The sequence below is a fragment of the Sminthopsis crassicaudata genome, chromosome 2 (genome assembly GCF_048593235.1).
Source record: "Sminthopsis crassicaudata isolate SCR6 chromosome 2, ASM4859323v1, whole genome shotgun sequence".
In the NCBI taxonomy this organism is placed as follows: Eukaryota; Metazoa; Chordata; class Mammalia; order Dasyuromorphia; family Dasyuridae; genus Sminthopsis; species Sminthopsis crassicaudata.
In genome coordinates this window covers 447,691,710-447,712,504 of record NC_133618.1, presented here as the reverse complement: position 1 = coordinate 447,712,504, position 20,795 = coordinate 447,691,710, and the positions used below count along the sequence as shown (strand labels likewise).

Below are 20,795 nucleotides of genomic sequence, written 5' to 3'. Positions count from 1 at the left end.
ATTTTTATGTTTGTAAGATAAAAGTTGGTGAGGATATGCTTTTATATTTCTAGATAAAGCACAAATTTCACACTGAAATATGTTTGACTATGCTTAGGTCAGTTATGATTTTGAGTTTGTCTTGCCCTCTGTTATTAGCCACTGTATGCAGTCATTTTTTCATATGACACACAGTTTTTCTGCCTATAATGCAGTTCAGAATGAATTATTGATGCCTTTTTAAATACTGTATTGATTTAAAATTTTTAGAGATGAAAATAAACACAGTATTGTTCTTTGAAGATGTATTAAATTTTGAGTTGATGGCACAAACATTTATTTGCATTTTCAAATAACTTGTTTTGCCACCACTAAAAAGTAATACACAGGCAATTCCCAAAATACCTTTGAAAAGCTAGATTTGATTATTTATATAGGGAAGACTTATTTTTTTTTACTATCATTGAAATTTGTCCTCTTTTTTATTTTAATAGTGCTCTTATGCTGGATGAAGCCCATGAAAGAACTTTATATACAGATATTGCTATTGGCTTGTTAAAAAAGGTAAACTTGTACAACTGGGGGAATTTTTGAATAGATGAGTAAAATATGTACCATTTGCTTCTCATTTATCTTTTCCCTACTCACTGCTTGATCAACAGACACTGCATTATCAGGATACAAAGGGAAGTGTCTGTCTTGCTAATATGTTGCTCTTCCAGTAAACCAACATAATATGTCTTTAAATTGGTTCATACTTCATGCAACAAAGATTATTCTGTTTGATTCATAATCAGGATTGATTCCAGAAAAAATTAACTACATCCATATCTATATTACATATTTGGTAAGGAGCAGATGTTTTATGTGTGAAAAAGGATTTAATTTATCATTCACCCATTTTTAGTAGCCATTCACCCCAATCTTAGTACTGCTTATCTTTATATAATGACAAAACAATGTTAAAAGCATGTTCACTTAACAACTTTTACTCATTTCCTATTATATGTATCTTCTATGTATTTTCTACTTCTCCAGTATAAGAACATACTCTTAATTGCACAGTCCTACACCTGCCTGCCCCAAATATACTCTTACCATGATGCATATAACCCCATCCTGTCAAAGATGTCAAGATCACTTCATTAGTAATTACCTTTAAATATGCAGCCATCCATCATATTAAGCACAAATTGAAACTTTGCACACCATTTTATATTTTCCCTATAAATACTTGACACATTTAGTGTGCGTTTTTTATCATTCCTCAACCACACAATCTATCCCAGAGGTGTCAAATATGCAGCCTGCAGCATTCCCAAGTATAGTTTTAATCAGGTTGAAATGTTATTGGGTAATATTTAACAAAATAAAAGCAGAATAAAACATAGATAACATTTTAAAACTAAATATTCTGCTTATGTTGACCCCCATTTTTACTTGAGTTTGATACCATTGATCTACCTCTAAAACTCATATCCAGGTATCTGCTTTAGCTTGTACTTCCCTCCTTTATAATAATTATAGTAGTAATAATACTAGCTTACTTTTTTGATATCCATTTTATAGACATAGAATCTGACCTTTGGAAAAGTTTGATGATTTGTGCAGAGGCAACATTTAATAAATAAGAGAGCCCTGAGACAAACCTATGGGTCTTTTGATCCTAAATTCAGTGCTTTTTTCATTATACCTCACTTCTCATGGACTGATTTCTTCTCCTCCACACAGGAATATACTTGCATATATACATTGGTCTCCCCTTGATATACAAGCTTTTCCATCCTTTTTCTCCTTAGTCCTCCAACCATATACACCAAAACAAAAAATATCTGATTTTCATTCATCTGTGTTACCCTCTGTTCCACCTTGCCATTCTTGTGCCATCTTGTCTGTCTTTTACATATACCCTTTACTTACTCCGTTTAAACCCTTCCCTGCTTTCCTTTGCATAGTCTAAGCTAGCATTTAATTCTATTAGAAAAAGACACTTTTCACCATTATTTCTTTATTTTGCAGATTCAAAAGAAACGAGGGGATCTTAGATTGATTGTCGCTTCAGCTACTCTGGATGCAGAGGTATCACTTGTTTACCTCTTCTATTTTGTTTGAATTAAACACATGTACTATTGTACAGAAAGATAAAATTTTACCTCTAACAAAAAGATTTCATCTTTAGTAGAATGACCTGTTTTTTCTGTGATTTCATGCGTTGTCCTAGATTCAGTTATGATGGGAAGACACTTCTTTTCAACTTTTCAAATTAATTTGTAGCTAATTAAGAGAATCTGTGATAAGTGACTTATATTCTTACATAAAGTTTTTAATTTTATGTGGATAGAATTTAATTGCTTTTTAAGTATGAAATTTTTTATCTTTAAATTTTCCTTAACTGTAAAATAAAAATTGTAAATTGTTTATGCAAATGAACAAGATCAGCTTTTCAGCCTATAACTAAAAAGACTATATTTTGACTAACACTATATAAATGTAATTTTCTTAGTTTAGTTCCATATTTATATTCGGTAAAAGACTAAAATGAAAAATAATAATATTTGGACTATTTGGACAGTGTTTTAATATGTCATTGTTTATTTATATTTAGTGAATTTTTATAATTCATAATTTTCCTTTCCCTCCCCATATGCTAAAAATGGGTTTCTTTCATATTCACATAGAAGCTCATATAGATGGACATTGTTAAGTCAAATTTTATTAGCTCCCTTGAGGCAAGATAGGAGGAAGAAAATTATTGTGTTAATTAGTTCAGAGGTTTTCTTGTAATTAGCTCATCAATTTGTACATGTCCATTTTAACAAATACTTATAAAATGACTAATAATTGAGGAGTACTTTTGAGCATTGTACCAGGTGTTCTCGTTTTGTCTTTATTTGTTTGATGGTTGGTGAATTTAGGGAAAAAAGTTTCCCAGACAGATATTTAATACATTTTGAAGATCACCTATTTAAAAAACAAAAAACAAAAAACAATTTAAACTGCATTGACTTGGGAGGTGGGTTGGAGAATTTTGTAGACATTAGAAAGTTTTTTCATAAATAACAGTATTTTATGATAAAAGATTTTATGAAATGAAATTTTGTTTAATTTTTTAAACCATTTTATAACATATTTGAGGTTGGAATAATCATAGACTTAGCCATATTTGATTAAACCATCCCTATTACAGTTTAGTGAACAAGTAGTCACCTAGCCTTTGAAAATCTTTGGGGAGTAGGAAAAGCTTTGGAAGTTTTCCCTTTGATCCAATCTAAATCTGTCACTTGACAACTTCTCCCTACTGTTCTAATTCTGCCCATGGGCAGGCCACAAATGTTTATTAAATATATAGTATGTGTAGGAACTAGGAGTTCAAAGACAAAAACGGAAGAGTTTCTATCTTCAATAGTATACATGTTATCTGGGGAAATGACAAATACAAAGTCATTTGATGGGGATAAAAGAGGGAGAGAGGGGTGTTCAGGGAAGGCCTCATGTAGACTATCTTCAGGCTAATTTCTCTTTTTTAGGTTTTACACTCACTTTGGTTCCTTCATCTGAACCTTATATGTCATGGCCTTTTATAATCCTGGTGCCCTTTCTTTGGATGACCTCTGTTTTTTAATATCCTTCCTAAAATTCCCTTAGAATTGAATGTTGCACAAAAGCTTATATCTGTAGTTTGCAGAAGCAAGCAGACAAGCATTTATTGAGTTCCTATTATGTGTCAGGCACTATGTTACACTGAGGATGTAAAGAAAAAGTAAAACAGACCCTGCCTTCAAGGAGCTCACTTGGTAACTGGGGAGGCAACATGCCCATAAAAAGGTTTGGACAGAGTGGATAGAAGATAACTTTAGCAATTTTAGAGGGTTTGGGAAAGATTCCCATCAGGAAGTGATTATTGAATGGAATCTTAAATACAAAGGTTCTGAAGGTAGGGCTGAAGAAGAATAGACATGAAGGACAACTAATGTAAAGGTAAGGCAATGAGAGATGGAGTGTTGTGTTTAAAGAATTGCAAGTAGACCAATATGGCTGTACCATAGAGAAGAGTAATATGTCAGAAGCCTAGAAAGAGATAAAAAGGGGTTAATGTCAGCAGAGGACAAGGAGAATGACAAAAGTTCAAACTGTTATTTAGGAAAATCAATTTGGCAATAATATGATGGATAGATTGGATTAGGGAGAGATGCAAGGCAAGACCACCACCTAGGAAGTTATTGTAGTCATCTGAGAAAACAGGTGGTGAAGACCTGAACTTGCATGATGACAGTATGAATACTGAGAAAGGGATGGATCTGAGACATGAAGTACAAACGGCAGGATTTGGCAGTTGATTGGATGGAAATATATGAGATAAATGGGAGTTAAGGAGTTGAGGATGATACTGGAAGGCTAGTGATGCCCTTGATTTTAAGTTTGGAAGGCGGTGGAAGTTGGGAAGGAAAGGTAAAGATGAGTTTAGATTTGGATAGTTTAAATTCAAGATGACTATAGGATACTTAGTTCAAAAGGTCCAAAGACAGAAGATAACATTGGAGAGGCGGTTTAAAAGTACGTCATGGCTAGTTACATACATCTGGAAATCATCAGCAGAGATGATAATTAAACCCTTGAGCTGATGTCAGAAAATAACAAGAGAAGATAGGACTTGAGACAGAGCCTTAGGGTATTGCCCATGGATAGTAGATTTCAGGTAGATGAAGATCCATCAAAAAGAGGAGCAGTCATCCAGATTACAAGTGAATCAGGAGAGAGCAGTGTCACTAAAACTGAGGGAAAAGAGTAATGTGATCAATTATAGCAGATGTTACTGAAAGATCAGAAAGGATGTGAAAGGTCAGAAAGGATGAGAATTGAGAAAAAGCCATTAGGTTTGGCAATTAAGATGTCATTTGAACTTTAGGAAAAGTGGTTTCAGTTTGAGAACATTGTAATAGGTTTTCTTATGCTGTTTTTCATGTAGTAGATATTCAATAAATATTGATAGATTCATTCTGTGAAATGATTTGGAAAAATGTAATTTGGAATTTTATTTAGCACCTACTTTACTCTATTTGCATTCTAGGATTTTTACATTGTGAATCTTTTCTTTTCACTCCAAGGTTTAGTAAACCTAAAAGCATACATTACTTTAAAAAGAACTCCCTCTTTGATTGGAACTGTAGAGAAAACTGGAAAGTAGTTAGGCAGAAATTAGATTTATGTCACCATATTCTTACACCATAACACCATATTCTACAGTAAATTAAAAATGAATATGTGACTTGAATACTAAAGATTATATCATCAATTAGAAGAAGGTAAGGTACTTTTTAACTTTTGATAGGAAATATAATTTTCTTTGAAAGCTTTTTATTTTCAAAACATATGCATAAATGGCTCTCAACATTCATCCTTGCAAAATGTGTTCCAAATTTTTTTTTCCCTTCTTTCCTCCCATTCCCTCCCCTGGATGGCAAGTACTCTAATATATGTTAAACATATATATTTCCACATTTATTGTGCTGCATAAAAAAAAATCAGATTAAAAAGGAAAAAAATGAGAAAGAAAACAAAATGCAAGCAAACAACAACAAAAAAGCGAAAATACTATATTGTGATCCACACTCAATTCCCACAGTCCTTTTTCTGGATGCAGATGGCTCTCTCCATCACAAGACCATTGGAACTGGCCTGAATCACCTCACTGTTGAATAGAGCTACATCTATCAGAATTGATCTTCATATAATCTTCTTGTTGCTGTGTACAATGATCCTGGTTCTGCTCATTTCACTTAGCATCAGTTCATGTAAGTCTCTCCAGGGCTCTCTGAAATCATCCTGCTGATCGTTTATTATAGAACAATAATATTCCATAACTTTCATATACCATAACTTATTCAGCCATTCTCCAGCTGATGGGTATCAGTTTCTTGCCACTACAAAAAGGGATGCTATAAATATTCTTTCTCATGTGGGTCCTTTTCCCTTTTTTATGATACAGGCCTAGTAATGATACTACTAGATCAAAGGGTATGCAGTTTGATAGCCCTTTGGGCATAGTTCCATATTGTTCTCCAGAATGGTTGGCTCAGTTCACAATTTCACCAACAATGCATTAGTGTCCCAGTTTTCCCACCTCTCCAACTTTTATCATGATCTTTTCCTGTCATCTTAGCCAAAGGAAATGAGATAAATAATTACAAAGACAAAATAGGTAATTTTGATTATTGTTCATGAAATTGGAAAGTTTTTATATAAATAGTAGTATTTAGGATAAGAAAAGTGGTAAAATAAGAAAAAAAATCTGTCAGATATCTCAGTAAGAGCTTGTTATTCCATGCATATTTACAGCTGACACACATAAAAATGCATACGTATGATCAAAAATTATTGTCTAATAAATAAATGATCAAAAGATACAAATAAACAGTTCTCAAAAAAGAAATGCAATTAACTATATGAAAGAGTGCCCCAAATCATAAGTAATGAGAAAGATACAAATTAAAACAATCTTAAGTTTTCATTTCACACCTAAGCAAATTGGCAAGATGACAGAAGATGATAATGGTTGATGACTGTTTACTGCAGAAAAAAAGGCACAAACTATGAAGAAGCTGTGAATCAGCACTACCATTTTGGAAGTCAATTTAAACTTGTGCACATAAAATGACCAAAATGTTCCTTATAGTGATGCTACTCCTAGGTATATATATCCCAGGGAGATCACTGATAAAAACATACACTCATATTTCTAACAGCACTTTTTGTGGTAGCAAAGAACTGGAAAACGAATCAGATGCCTATCAATTGGGAATTAGTTAAACAAATTATGATATGTGAAAATAATAAAATATTACTTTTCTGTATGAAACAGTGGGAAAGCAGAGAAAGACATGAAAGGATGAAGTAAGCAGAACCAAGAAAATTGTACATAATAATTGTGTAACTATTATCTTATAATCAGATCTTAAAATATTTATTTTTTATCTTATTTTTCTTTTAAAACATTTTATCTGGAGTAGTTTTCTGGCAGGGGGAAGCATACACAGGAAATGAGATAACTTTAAAACAAAAAAATTTCTTAAGACATATAATTTAGTTTAGAACAATATTTTTTTAAAAATACTCATCAAATTGCACTCTTTAACAATGCATACTTAGATTTTTATCTGAGATGAGGCATCTTATGAAAGCAGGTCAGAAGTAATGCTTAAATGCTTCCCATTTTGAACTAATTTGAGTATTAATTTGAGTATGTCATGTTGATTGAAGTTTTGAAGACTGGCTTCCTTTTTTAAACCATTTTTAGAAATTGATTAAAATTTTATTGCCTAAAATTATAGTTTTAAAGGGGAATCTGTTTTTCATTATCATTATTGCTACAGGTATAATGCCATTTGCATAGTATTTTTGTATGATGGAAATGATGATAGTGATAGTATTTTAAAATTTTCAGGCTGCCTTATCTCATTTGAGCATCATGGCAGCCCTGTGTAGTATTATTACAGGTGTTATTATTATTCCCATTTCACAGATGAAGAAGCCGAGGCCCATAGAAACTTACCCATAGAAACTTGCTATAGTCTTACTGATAGTAGGTATTAGATTCTAACCCAGGTCATCTTCATTCTAAATGCATTATTTTGTCTACAGCAATAGTCCTATCACATTGTTTCCCATTTGCCCCTGGACTTAATTCCTCTTTTTGTTTTGAAATGTGCTTTTTTTTGGAGATATATGGCAAATTATTCACTTTTTTTTTTTTAAATAATATTTTAGAAATTTCGGGATTTCTTTAATCAAAATGAAACCAGTGACCCTGGTAGGGATACCTGTGTAATCATTACTGTGGAAGGGAGAACGTTTCCGGTGGATGTCTTTTATCTACAGAGGTTTGTTGTTATTTTACTCTTTTAAAATGGCCTTTTGAAAAACATACTTGTGATAAGACATTACGTAGCATATGCTGGATTCTATAGAGAACTGCCATTTGGACATAGTCAAATCAAATTGTTTGTCAGCTACCAAAATTTAGTAATTTAATAAGCTTCTTAGAAAGGTAATCTGTTTTCAGATGGAGATGACTTTTCTTCTATTATATTAGTTGAAAGGAAAGAATTTGATGAAAGTGATATTTTAGAACCTTAGTGTTGTGGCTCTCTTGGCTTTATAGAATCTGATTTTTCAAGCAGGTAAATGCAGCTTGGAGTCTTCTTCAACACTGTACATTTACTTGTTTCTACTTACCTATGAAAATAATAGAGGAATTAGGCTTAAATATTGTGCCTCTGACACTATTTGAGTGAGCTTGGACAACTCACAACTCATTGAATCTTAGTTTTTTTATTTATAAAATGAAAGTCTTGCACTCTTAAGTTTTGATCTAGGATCCTAATTTTCAGGCCTGGGGCAAGTAGGACTCCTGACAGGTAGAAGCTTGATTCAATTGGGTTCTCAGCTTTCTGCTTCTTTGTCCACTTTCAGGCTCTTGAGAGATATGTGTAGGCAATACTTATTATCTCTTGCATGGGAAAGAGAAAAAGGCAAGGAGCAAGGTTAGATAGGTAGGCAACTCTGACTGTTATAAATTTGAATTCTAAATGGCTATAGATTGTGCCCTTCAATCTCAACCATTTTTTTGAGAAATAACAGTGAATACTAGGTAAGAAGCTGTCTGTGGATTAACCTTACTAAGACAAATCAACTTGTAATGTATGCCCCACGGAATCATGAATGCTGTTTTTACAAAGGAAAACATATCTGTTTAAGTATTAGATATGTTAATTTCCTCTTTTGATAAAATAATATTAAAAGAAAACCCTTAATATCTGTGATGCCTACTTAGAAGAAAAACATTGTAACACATTTCTCTTGTAACACATTTCTCATATATTCTTCTGTATACCAATTTTCAATTAGTCAGGCCTATGCTGATGAGTGGCTTCTTATTTTCATGAGATTGTGTTACTAAATTAACAAGGTAATTATTGATTGATTTTTTTTTGGGGGGGGCAGTCCTGTTCCAGATTATGTCAAATCAACTGTGGAAACTGTGATGAAAATTCACCAAACAGAGGGTGATGGTGATATATTGGCATTTCTTACTGGCCAGGTAATCTCATTGGACCTTTTATTTTTCTCTTAAGAATTAATATTTTATTTATTATTTTACTTCTTTATATTATAAGTCTTCCCCAGTAATTATTCCTTTCATACACACATATAGAATAGTTTGGAATGTAGATTCTTAATGCTTTCTTTTAACTATTCATTTGGTTTCTTAGTTGTAGAAAATTGACAAACTTCTATGCTTTGAACTAATTCATCACATTGTTTAAATTGTGTGAAGTGTTTAATCATGTTTTAAATTGTTTTAATTTTGTACAATGTTGAACAGTGCAGCCAGTAAGCCTTAAATCCATATGACTTTCTTGTTTATATGAGATTCATGTTTCCACATATGATTTTTGTTGTGTAAATCTTGTTGCTGCATCTAGCTTTTCCCAGGAATATTTTAATGACAGGCCCATGGTGCCAAATGGCTTGGCTGAAACAAAGCCCCAGTACTGGTCTGTTATCAGAACACTCCTCAAACAACTATTTGAGTGGTAATCCTTTCCACTGTTAAACATTTTCCACAACATAAAGATCTTTCTTGGAGAAAGCTTGCTTCTGCCTTGCAGGCCACAGCTTGCAATGAATGTATATGCAATGTTTGGCTTTCAGTACAGCATAGGAAAACTGAGTAGCAGAGCTGCTGTTTTGATCCCCCAGGAACTTTTATTTATTTGAGTTACAGATTTTATGCCTGAAATTTGTTGTCTTGGCAATGTTATTTTTATATATCTAATACTCAGCTATATAAAGTGTTGGGTCTCTGACCCAGGTTTTTAAACTTGAAATTCAGTGACATTTTTTTTTTTTTTTTAATCACACTGTACTGCTTCTAAAGATGTTGAGCATGAATTTCATTTTTAATTTCCCCTAAATATCACAAAAGCTCTTTGCTTTTTCTCATCTTTTCCCATTTTTCATTGAATTTTAGGAAGAAGTTGAAACGGTTGTTTCTTTGTTAATTGAACAAGCACGGGCATTATCTCGGACTGGTATGAAAAAGCACCTCCGTATTCTCCCTATGTATGCTGGGCTGCCTTCATTTGAACAGATGAAGGTGTTTGAAAGAATGTCACATAATGTCAGAAAGGTAACACTAATAATGATACCTCCAATATATATAGTGCTTAAAGGTTTTAGTACTATTTTAAAACAGTTTTCAAAGATGAGATATAACTTTTTTTTTTTTTTAAACTGAGTGATCCATATTTATAGGAATAATTTTTAATTTATTTATGGAGATATCTTAGTCAAAGGTATGTTGATAAGCAGTAAATCTAAAAACCCATAGTAAATTGCTAGATAAGCAGTTTGAGAAAGATATAGGGATTTTGTTGGGAAACTGATTTGAGGTTACTGAGGCTTAGAAAGATTAGGGGATTTGTCTTCCATAATAAGGCCAGGATCTTAATTCAGGTCTTCTAAGTCCATTATCTTTATTCTATTCTGCCTCTGTGTATAACAAAATAAAACAGTACTAGGTTAGGTTCCTGAAATTGACAACTCTGCTCTCTTATTGAGCTTGAACTAAAGGCCATAATCTCAGAATATGAAATTAATTGCTTTTCTTCGATATATTTAAATTTACCTCATGATTTAGTGATGGACCCAGTATATATTCTGATACATTAAGTCAATTATAGAAAACTATTAGAATCTTGAGGTGTGGTTTCTGGTACACTTGTTTTGAATCAGTTTGCCTCTAGTATCACCTTCAAATTCAAGTTTGGGTGTGGTTTTTTTGAGCCTGGCAGGGAGTCAGTAGGGAGCATCATCTTGGAAAACTGGAGGATCCAGCAAGTCTTCTATTCATTGCACTTGGTTTCCCCAAGTGCTGTACTGCTGTGCTTTTCCACTGGGTTGGCAAGAATACATAGGCAGGTCAGAAGTTGGTTTATGATTGCTGCCTTTAGCACTTGGTAGGTGGGAATGGTTGAGTGAGTGGGAAGTGGGGGAAGTGGAAATTGATAGGTTCACTTCAGATTTTGCATATTCTGGCAGCAGGTTATTTTTCCCCCATCATGTTTCTTTGGAATATGGTATGGTCAGAATGTGGAGAGCAAAAGAAGGGAAGGAGAGCTTTGTCCTATTTCTGGTTTTATTAGTAATTTTCTATATGATCTTAGTCAAGTCACTTAATTTCTCTAATCTTTGACCTTCCTATTTCAGAGAGTAACTGTCAAAGTAAAAATAAAGCTTTATAAAGACCCTACGAAAAAGTTGAACATGCTCTATAAAGGCATGTTTTTTCCTTAGCTATATCAAGAAAACTTCTATAGTATCTGGAGATAAGGACTTAAAATTTTCAGCATATTTGGCTACTTTAAAACATGTTCTGTATCTTAAGATTGTATTTGATCTTTGTTTAAAATTGGAAGATCAGCCTACTTTTTAAAAATTATTTTTGGTTATCTTTAGGTGATAGTGGCAACCAACATTGCAGAAACATCTATTACAATCAATGGAATTGTGTTTGTGATAGACTGTGGCTTTATGAAACTTCGAGCCTATAATCCTAAAACAGCTATTGAATGTCTTGTGGTAGTTCCAGTGTCACAGGCATCAGCCAATCAGCGAGCAGGACGTGCAGGTCGCAACCGCTCTGGAAAATGTTACAGACTCTATACAGGTTAGTATATTTATTTTTAAAAAAAATTTATTTTTATTGATCTCTTGTTTTTATGTTATCCTTATTTCTGAATATGTCCCTCTCTTCTATTACATCCAGTGACTTACTCCTTGTAATAAAGATTAATATTTTAAAAATTTAGCATAACCAACCAGTATATCAATGTATCTGATTGTTAGATTCCACACTCCCAGTCTTCTTCTGCAAAGAGGAAAAGGAATTGGCAAACATTTAATGTTAAGGAACAAAACTACATATTACATCCAGTAGATATTAACATCCTTTTCAGTAGGTAGAATTTGTTATATGTGACCTATTAGTATAAGGCAGTGAAGCAATTTTAAGAAGAAATATAACCATAATTTGTGCATCCACATAGTATTGTACCCATTAAAACTTGGAAAGCATTGTATATATTTTAGGAGCTGCTGTTGTTCGTTTTGGAACTCTTCTTTGGGAATTGTTTTCAGACCTAATTTACATACCACACAAGAAAATCAGCCTCATTACTTTATTGTCACACCTTATTTTTGACCCCAAATAATAATAATGACAGCAAGATGGCAAAGTAGATAAGAGTGTTGGACTTGGGAGTCAGAAAGACCTGAGTTCAAATTTGACCCTATTAGTTCTGTGACTCTTGGGCAAGTCACTTAATCTGTTTGCTTCATCTGTAAAATAGGGGTAAGAATAGTATCTACCTTCCAGCGTTCTTATAAGCCTCAAATGAGATAATATTTGTAAAGCATGTAGTACAATGCCTGGCATATAGTAGGTACTCTATAAATGTTAGCTATTATATTATATCATTCAGTCAATCACCTAATTTATCACAATTGGTTCTGCATGACTTTGGATAATTTCCAAAACAGCTCTCAAAAAATAAGTCCATTTTGTTGCTCCTTAGAAAATTCTGGCCTCCACAGTTCTATTTACTACTGAACTATCTAGGTCATTTTTGTTTGCCTTCCATTTCAGCCACCTATATTTTAGCCCTCATCATCATTGTTAACTATTTCAAAATCTAAGATCTGGATCTTTGAAAATCCCCCTCATACCAGTGCCTTCAATATTTGTAAGAGAGAGTGAGTACACACTTAAATGAACCTGGAAGGGAGGAAGCACATATGAAAAGAAAACTCATCTGTTAAGGGTAATTGCTAAGCGATAGCTTTGATCCTATCAGTCCATAATGGAACATCTGCCTCAGACAAAACTACTCTGTTTACTGCTTGTCTTTTGGCCTTCACAGCACTCATTTAAGCGATTCCTTTTTTCTTTACCCAAACTGCATTTACAAATTGCATTTCTTTCTACTTAGATCCGTCCTTTAAAAAGTGTTAAGGAAGGTGAATAAGCTAAACCACAGAACTGCACAATGCTTCAAGACAGGCTATACAAATAGGGCTATAACAGACCCATTTAGCAAATTATTCACAGATCCTTTATTATTATTTGTTCAGTAAGTAAAGATTACACAGCAACATTGTTTAGTTGTCTCTTAGAGCCAATCTGAGCTCTCCAGGATACAAAGCATCTGAAAGTATCTTTCTTCCTCTTAGTTTTTCTTAAATCACTGGGTGGCACCAAAGAGTAATAGTATAGCTGAAGCTCTGCTGGTGAAATCAACTTCCAATGATTAGGAATCACTTGAAGCCTTCTCTCAGTTGACTGCTTCTAGCTGCCACGGATTAAATTGCATGGCTTTTCCATCCAGTGTTGTGTCTTCTGCTTTCACAACAGATTCTTGTCACTACTCTTCAAATCAGGTTATTCCTATCCTGGATTCCTTTTATCTACAATAGCTTAAATGAGAACCACTTGGAACAAAGTCATTCTTTCACTTAAAAGATGATTGATCACCATGTCTTCCTCATGAAATCAGCAGTCGGTTTTTAATGATTCATTCAGGCACCAAAATATATATATATCTATCTATCACTTCTTATTTTGTGAATTTTACTTTTTTTTAGAAATAAAAGTTAAATGCAAATTAACTAAGGGGCTATAATGTTCTGTAGCTCCAAAGTATTCAATGCAGTCTTTCCTCCATTTTATATTTTGAACTTTCTTTTTACTCATATTTAATAAATAAAAAAATAAAATTTAATAATAAAAAATTAATCATCAAGATTTTCATATAAGTGACGTGTCTACATAATTCACACTATGATTTTAGTCATTATATTTATGCTATAGGTAATTTTCTGTCTCACTTTTGGGAAGCTCTTTCTTCATACACATTTTAACAGTTTTTTAAAACAAAAGTTCATTCCCTATATCTTTTAGGTATCAAAATGTTAATTTCTAGCAGTGTTATTTTACATCCTGCTAACAATTGATATCTTTCTGTAAAAATACTCTTTCTGTCTCACCAATTTTTTTAAGGGACTATACAAAATATCTTCATAATCTGCTGTTGAATCAATTCTTAACTATGACCACCTACTTTTGCTGGAGAAAGTAATGAAGTCGTATTGATACTCTCCATTAAAATTCATCCCTTGCTATTTTAATTAGTCCCACCTTGTTGCTTGATAATCTCTTATTGAATGTGATCTTCTTAGATCCCACTCTTGTTCTCTTTTGTTAAACATAGCTTGTTTCCTGCTTTAGGAGGGGAGTTCTCCAATTTTCATAGTATCATAGATTTAGTTAGAAGAAATAGCAAACACTGTCTAATTCATCCCTCCTATTTTGCATGTGGAAAACTGTGACCTTGAAAGGTGAGAAATTTTGACAACTTCACACATATAGTGTCAGAGATGGAATATAACTCTGTTTTCTGTCTCCAAATGTAATGCTCTTTCCACTGTACTATACTGTCTCTTTTACCCATCTGTTTCTCTTCCTCCTCTATCTTAAAGGAGCTATCATGGTGCATTGGGAAGACTGTAGGATTTGGAGTTTGAAGATCTGGGTTCAAATCCTAGTTTATCTTCTTGACCTGTGTAGCCTTAGATAAGTTACTAAACTGCTGTAGGCCTCAGATTCCTTATTTGTAAAATGAAGATATTGGACTAAATTATGTTTAGATCCCTTCTCTGAATCTATGATCCTGTGTATTTCTATAAGAAGATGCTTCTTCATGGTTAACAGTTATACTTGTGCTCTTGATGCTTATTAATTTCTATTCCTCATCAATAGTTCAGGCAGATGTGGTATGGTAAAATCCTGAATCTCTAGTCAGAAAACTAGCTCTGACAGTTAGTAGATCTGTCCAGGACTGACCAAATCATTTAAACTTTCTGAGCCTCAGTTTCCTTAATGTAAGATGGGAATAATATTACCTTAGTGCTAGCTATCTCCTTGATTGTGAGGAAAGTGGTTTGTTAACATTAAAGTGCTGTAAAAGAAGTGAAATTGTTGATGTTATGATTGTGAAGCTTAATTCCAGAAGTTTTTTTTTTTTTTTTTTCCTATCCTCAGAGGAAGACTTCGAAAAGTTGCCTCAATCTACTGTACCTGAGATGCAGCGTAGTAACCTGGCACCTGTCATCTTGCAGCTAAAAGCACTAGGAATTGACAATGTCCTTAGATTCCACTTCATGTCTGTAAGTCCTGTCTTGTTTTGAGCTCCCTCTACTGGGCAAAAAAGTAGAGCTAACAATGTAGCACCTAGTTTTTTAAGATTGATGGCCAAGTATAATAATTGAGCATTACTAAAAAGGTGATTTCTCTATAATTTCATATTTAGAATGCATGAGAATAATTCTCCTTTCCATTTGCTGTTTGTAACATAGTTTATTTTTATGGAGCATCAAAAATGCCACAGGCCAAATCATATTTCTTTAAAGTAAATTAAGATAAATGTTAGTCATATTTCCCAGTTAAAAGCAATGTAAAGATTCCATAATGGATTAGCTGTTGAGTAAGAAATGTACAAAATCTCATCTGACCATCCAGGCCAATTATAGCAAGAAAACCCATATATTTTATGCTGTGAAAGGAATTAAGCTGATTGACTTTTTAAAAATCTAGCTTTTGTTTTAAGCATTAGTTTTTTCAGTTGCATTACTCATAAATTGTGCATTTTTCAAAATCCTTTTCTGGCACTTTATAAAATCAATGTGATGTGAACTTTGAAGCATATTGAAAAAATCATTGGATACCTGTGTTCCATTTTACATGTCTGCTATTATCCAGTTAGTTAATTCTGTGTATTTGGTCAAGTTATGTAATTTCTGTCTACTTCAACTTTTTTGTCAAAAGAGCATAATAATACTTGTTGTCACCCTAATCTATGAAGCTTAGATGAAATAAGGGCATGTAGAAAATGTTTTGTGGAAGTGTTTGTAAATGTATGATATGATATTGTTCTCATGATTTTTACATGAAATTGTACAGCTTCTAGTAATAAAAAGAAACAAACATGAAAAGCAAGGGTAATATCATATCCCAGACTTTTTGCATAGAATGAAACAAATGAACACATAACAAAGAAGCCAAGAAAATACATTGTTCTGTCTCATTCTAGACTGGTTCAAAGTTTAGTACTTTTTGATTTTATTCTCTTCCCCCCACCCCCCACTATGTCTATACAATAAAAAATAGAGAATTTTTAAAAACTAGGTTATATGAAAAACTAGGTTACAGAATCAGAAAGTAGAAACTGAATTATAATCCTCTATCAGAAAAAAAGAATATAAATATCTGTTCTTTGACATCTGATCAATCCCTGTTCATGTGAGATGGAGAGCTTCAGTGTACTAAGTAATATGACTTAGTTATTCAGAATAGATACACAGCAATTGAGAGAGGAAATCTTCATAGTTTTACAGCAGTGGTCCCAGAAGGCTTTATACAATTTTAAACTTAAATTTTGTTTCCTTCACAGCCTCCTCCAGCACAATCTATGGTTCAGGCTTTGGAGCTACTGTATGCTTTGGGAGGTGAGCATAGTTTTCTTTTACTGTGTTTTTACTTATAATAGCTTTATAAATGGACAGTAAGCTAATTCAGATAGCACATTGGTATTCTTTGGGATATTAAATGAATAAGAAGAAAGATTTGAGCCTTTGTGGAGGATACATGGAAAAACAGACAAAAATTTACAGAATGAGAAATTATGGAAAGTCTTTGATCCATATCAGTGGAATGAGCATCCATACTGATAAAAAACTGAATCAGAGGATTCAGGTATACAGGTTAAAAAATGTAAAAGTTATGTTTTGTTTCATTGAGCTAACTAGATCATTAAATACTAGTTTTTTCTATAGACATGTCCTCATTGGAAAATCATTATATGGAAATAACAAGTTTATGAAAAAAAGATATTGTAATAATCTTTTTGATAATATCTAATGTCATGCTCTGAATAAAGTTTTATAAAGTATATCAGCAGAAGATAAATTGTTAAGAGTCATGCAGCCATTTAAACAACAGATAAGAGGTTAGGTTTCTCCAGGGGATATTTATCTCAGAATGTAGAGGAAAGCCACAGTCTGAATTTAAACTAAAAAAAAAAAAACACAGATTTTCCTTTCTGGTGGGTCTTGTTCCAACTCTAAAACCATATTATTTATTTGTTTTAAGCTTAAAATATTAATTACCATAGGATATAATTGTAATTTCTTTTTTTTTAAGCTATAGAGAATTAATAAAATAGAGATAAATTTCATTTATCAAAATTCATAAATGACAGAAAAATATAAAAAATGTTTCTATATGGTAACATATACAAAATATATGTAGGAGCAGTAGCTAATTAACCTATGAAATGCAAGAAATGATGTTAAAGGTTCACTTCTTTTGAATAACCATTTTAAAGTAACCATTATGTGCATCGTATAGTGTGTTAATATTTGTTGCATTTTATAAGTTTATTAAGTACTTTTTAATTTAGACTTTTCCTTTATTTGTAAACTTCTTTCCTCTTTGAAATTCACTCTCTCAACTCTCCAGTTAGTCAAATTTTAAGGAAGGAAAAACCTTTTGATTGGTTTTAAACACTTTTAAAAATCTTTTAAGTTTTGAATTAAGTTGTTTGGGATTTGTGGGTACAGATGTTCTTATCAATACTCTCAAAACAACAGAATATAAACCATTAGGAAAGTTAATAATTTGTCTATTTGAAAATGAATACTTAATGTTTTCCTTTTAAACAGGCCACTTTTTAGCAACTAAATGAGATCACTTTAGAGTTTTGTCTGAATAATCTGAATTTGGGGTTGCTTGTTAGTATGCAAGCATCCATCAAATTAAGTATTGATTCAGTTTCATTCTTTCTTTGCTTGTAGACCAAAACATGATAAAAACTAATCAGTTAATAATCAGATAATTCCTGTTTTTAACCATCTTGCATATTATATAAGAGTTCAGAAAAGCAGGAAAAGACCAGACTGATGTAAAACTGAAATCAAGTAAAATGAGGAAAAGAATATATATGATGACTATAAAAACATAAATGGGGGCAGTTAGGTGGCACAGTAGATAGAGCACCAGCCCTGAAGTTGGGAGGACCTAAATTCAAATGTGGCCTCAGACACTTAACACTTCCTAGCTGTGTGACCCTGAGCAAGTCACTTAACCCCAGTTGCCTCAGCAAAAACAACAACAACAACAACAACAATAAATCATAAATGAAAAGAACAACAACAACCAAAAAAACAAAACAGTGTAGTTATAATGACCAAGTTCTGCCTAGGTGAAGAGATTAAAAAATAGACTTCATTTTAAGGGTATGCTGGAGCCAGATTAATCTAATTTATAAATATATGCCTCAGAAAATAGCAAATGCTACCTATCAGGGCTTGATTTATTTAGTTTTTTTCATTGTTTAGACTTGCAAGGGTCAGTGTTGAAAAATTATCAATGCATAGGTTTTGTAAATAAAAAGCTATTAAAAAAAAAAAGAAAAATGTTCAGGTCTGTATTTGCTTTTGGGCTAGAATTGAACCTAATTTGATTGTCAAAAATCTATTTCAAATTTGTAAAGCTAAACATTAAAAAAAATTTTTTTTGATTAAAAGCTGAAGAAACCTAGGATAAAATGCATGACAAACAAAAAGTAAGGGACCATAAATTTGTTACATTGCTTAGATTTCCCTTTCCTAGAGAACCATCCTTTATAAGGAACTTTTTTAAAAAGAGAGAAAATAATTAGCCAAAGCACACTCAATACATTGAAAAAAAAAATTGACATTATATGCAAAGTTCTATGGCATGGATCCTTTGTATACAAGTAGGAAGAAGAGATGTCTTCTTAGGGGCTAAGCTTATTCTTTATTTTGCATCGTTGAATTTTGATTGTTTTGTCATGGTTGTTCTTTCATTTACATTGTTGTAATTATGTGTATTGTTTTCCTGGATCTACTCTACTCTATCTGTTTATATAAGTCTCTTAATATGCTTTGCTTCTCTATATTCATCATATTTGTTGTTTCTTACAGGAAAATAATATTCCATTACATTCATGGACCATAATTAGTTTAATTATTCCCCTATTGGTAGGCATCTACTTTGTTACCATAAAAAGTGCTATTATAAATATTTTGATATATATAGAACTTTTCTTTTTATTGGTGACCTCCTTTGGTTATATGCCTAGTAATGGAATCTCTATTTTGGACATTTTAGACCCTTTTCTATTTCATATTCTTACTGTTGTACCTTTTTTTTTAGCCTTCTACTCAAACTATATCACATAAACATTAATACATGGTAAAAACCTACAAATAAGGTGGTTTATATACTTGAAATACTTATAATTATTCCTTAAATAAACTAGGATTTATCTTTCTTTATGTTTCTTATCTTTTCTTACTTTCTTATCTTTGGTTTTTTCCTTTTTCAGTCTGTATGGCAATAATCCTTATATCACTATTATCTCTTATAAATGATTCCTTGTTCTTTCATTCTAACAGAGAAGAGCTTCTTTGGGGTTTGTAGTGCTGGTACATGGTGTTCACTAAAGCCAGTACTGTCTCTATACTCTTCCGAATTACTCTTCCTAGTATTTTCTGTTGTTGATTTCCAACCCCTTTATTTTGGTTTTCTCCAAGACCCCTGACCTCATACTTCAAAGGTAGGTCCATCTACATCTTCCAAACATATTCAAAATAACATGCACACATGTTATTCTGAAGTAATATAACCTTAATTACAGTACTTTGCCTAGGTCCTCACTTCAGCAGCCCTAAGGTCCAGATTATTATTATTATTATCATTATTTTTATTTTTTGCTGAGGCATTTGTGGTTAAGTGACACAGCTAGAAAGTATTAAGTGTCTGAGACTAGATTTGAACTCACATCTTCCTGACTTCAGGGCTGGTACTCTCTCTACTGTGCCACTTAGATGCCCCTATTTCTGTTTTTTATGATTGCTTAGAGTATATGTTCAAATATACCTACTTATAAAATCACAGAATTTTGGATTAGAAGCATTCTTCATGACTACCTAATCAAACTCAGACATGAAAAGAAATTCTTTCTATATCATTTGATAGAAGTTATGTATCCTGAGGAAAGGAGTCATTTTCTTTCAGTGATGGCACATGTATAGGACACAATTATCAGGCAATATGCTTTATGAAAATAAACTCCAAGACCATAAATGAATAATCTATTTATTTTAATTGGTTTCCCAATATTTAATTCAGCAAATATCCCTTCCACATACAGTGGTATTCTGTGTTCAATGTATTCTACAAATGTTCTTTTCTCTGCTTTTTTCAAAACAGCAATCCATACTCATTAATTTTTAATTCCATTCTTTTGTCAGGTCTGGACAAACACTGTCACCTAACTGAACCTCTTGGCATGAGAATAGCAGAGTTTCCTTTGAATCCTATGTTTGCAAAGATGCTGCTAGAATCAGGTAGGAATAAACAAACGACTGTCATTGATTTTAATTTATGAAAGAAATATTTCTATCATCATATTATATGGTTAGTTTAAAAATTAAGAAATTCTAAATTGTGACATAAGATGTCAGATAAGAAATTACATTCATATTATTAAGAACTGCTTAGTGTAAGCATGAGTGATTTGGGGAAAATCTGTTCTAATCCTAATCTTGAAAGTTGCATGAAGCAACGGACCAATTAGGCTCTTAGTCTCTCTTTATAGATTTTTCAGTTCTATAAG

The 20,795-nt window shown here is 32.5% G+C and overlaps 1 protein-coding gene across 1 annotated transcript in view; it reads left to right on the top strand.

Annotated features, from left to right (window-relative positions):
- The window catches only part of DHX35 (DEAH-box helicase 35), a 54,643-nt gene that overhangs the window by 21,271 nt on the left and 12,577 nt on the right, over positions 1-20,795 (top strand). Inside the window, exons 7-15 of the mRNA XM_074292660.1 lie at positions 474-543; positions 1,999-2,058; positions 7,744-7,856; positions 8,980-9,076; positions 10,010-10,168; positions 11,497-11,707; positions 15,137-15,261; positions 16,545-16,599; positions 20,431-20,526. Coding sequence (XP_074148761.1) covers positions 474-543; positions 1,999-2,058; positions 7,744-7,856; positions 8,980-9,076; positions 10,010-10,168; positions 11,497-11,707; positions 15,137-15,261; positions 16,545-16,599; positions 20,431-20,526 — 986 coding nt within the window. The remainder of the gene's footprint in view (positions 1-473; positions 544-1,998; positions 2,059-7,743; positions 7,857-8,979; positions 9,077-10,009; positions 10,169-11,496; positions 11,708-15,136; positions 15,262-16,544; positions 16,600-20,430; positions 20,527-20,795) is intronic.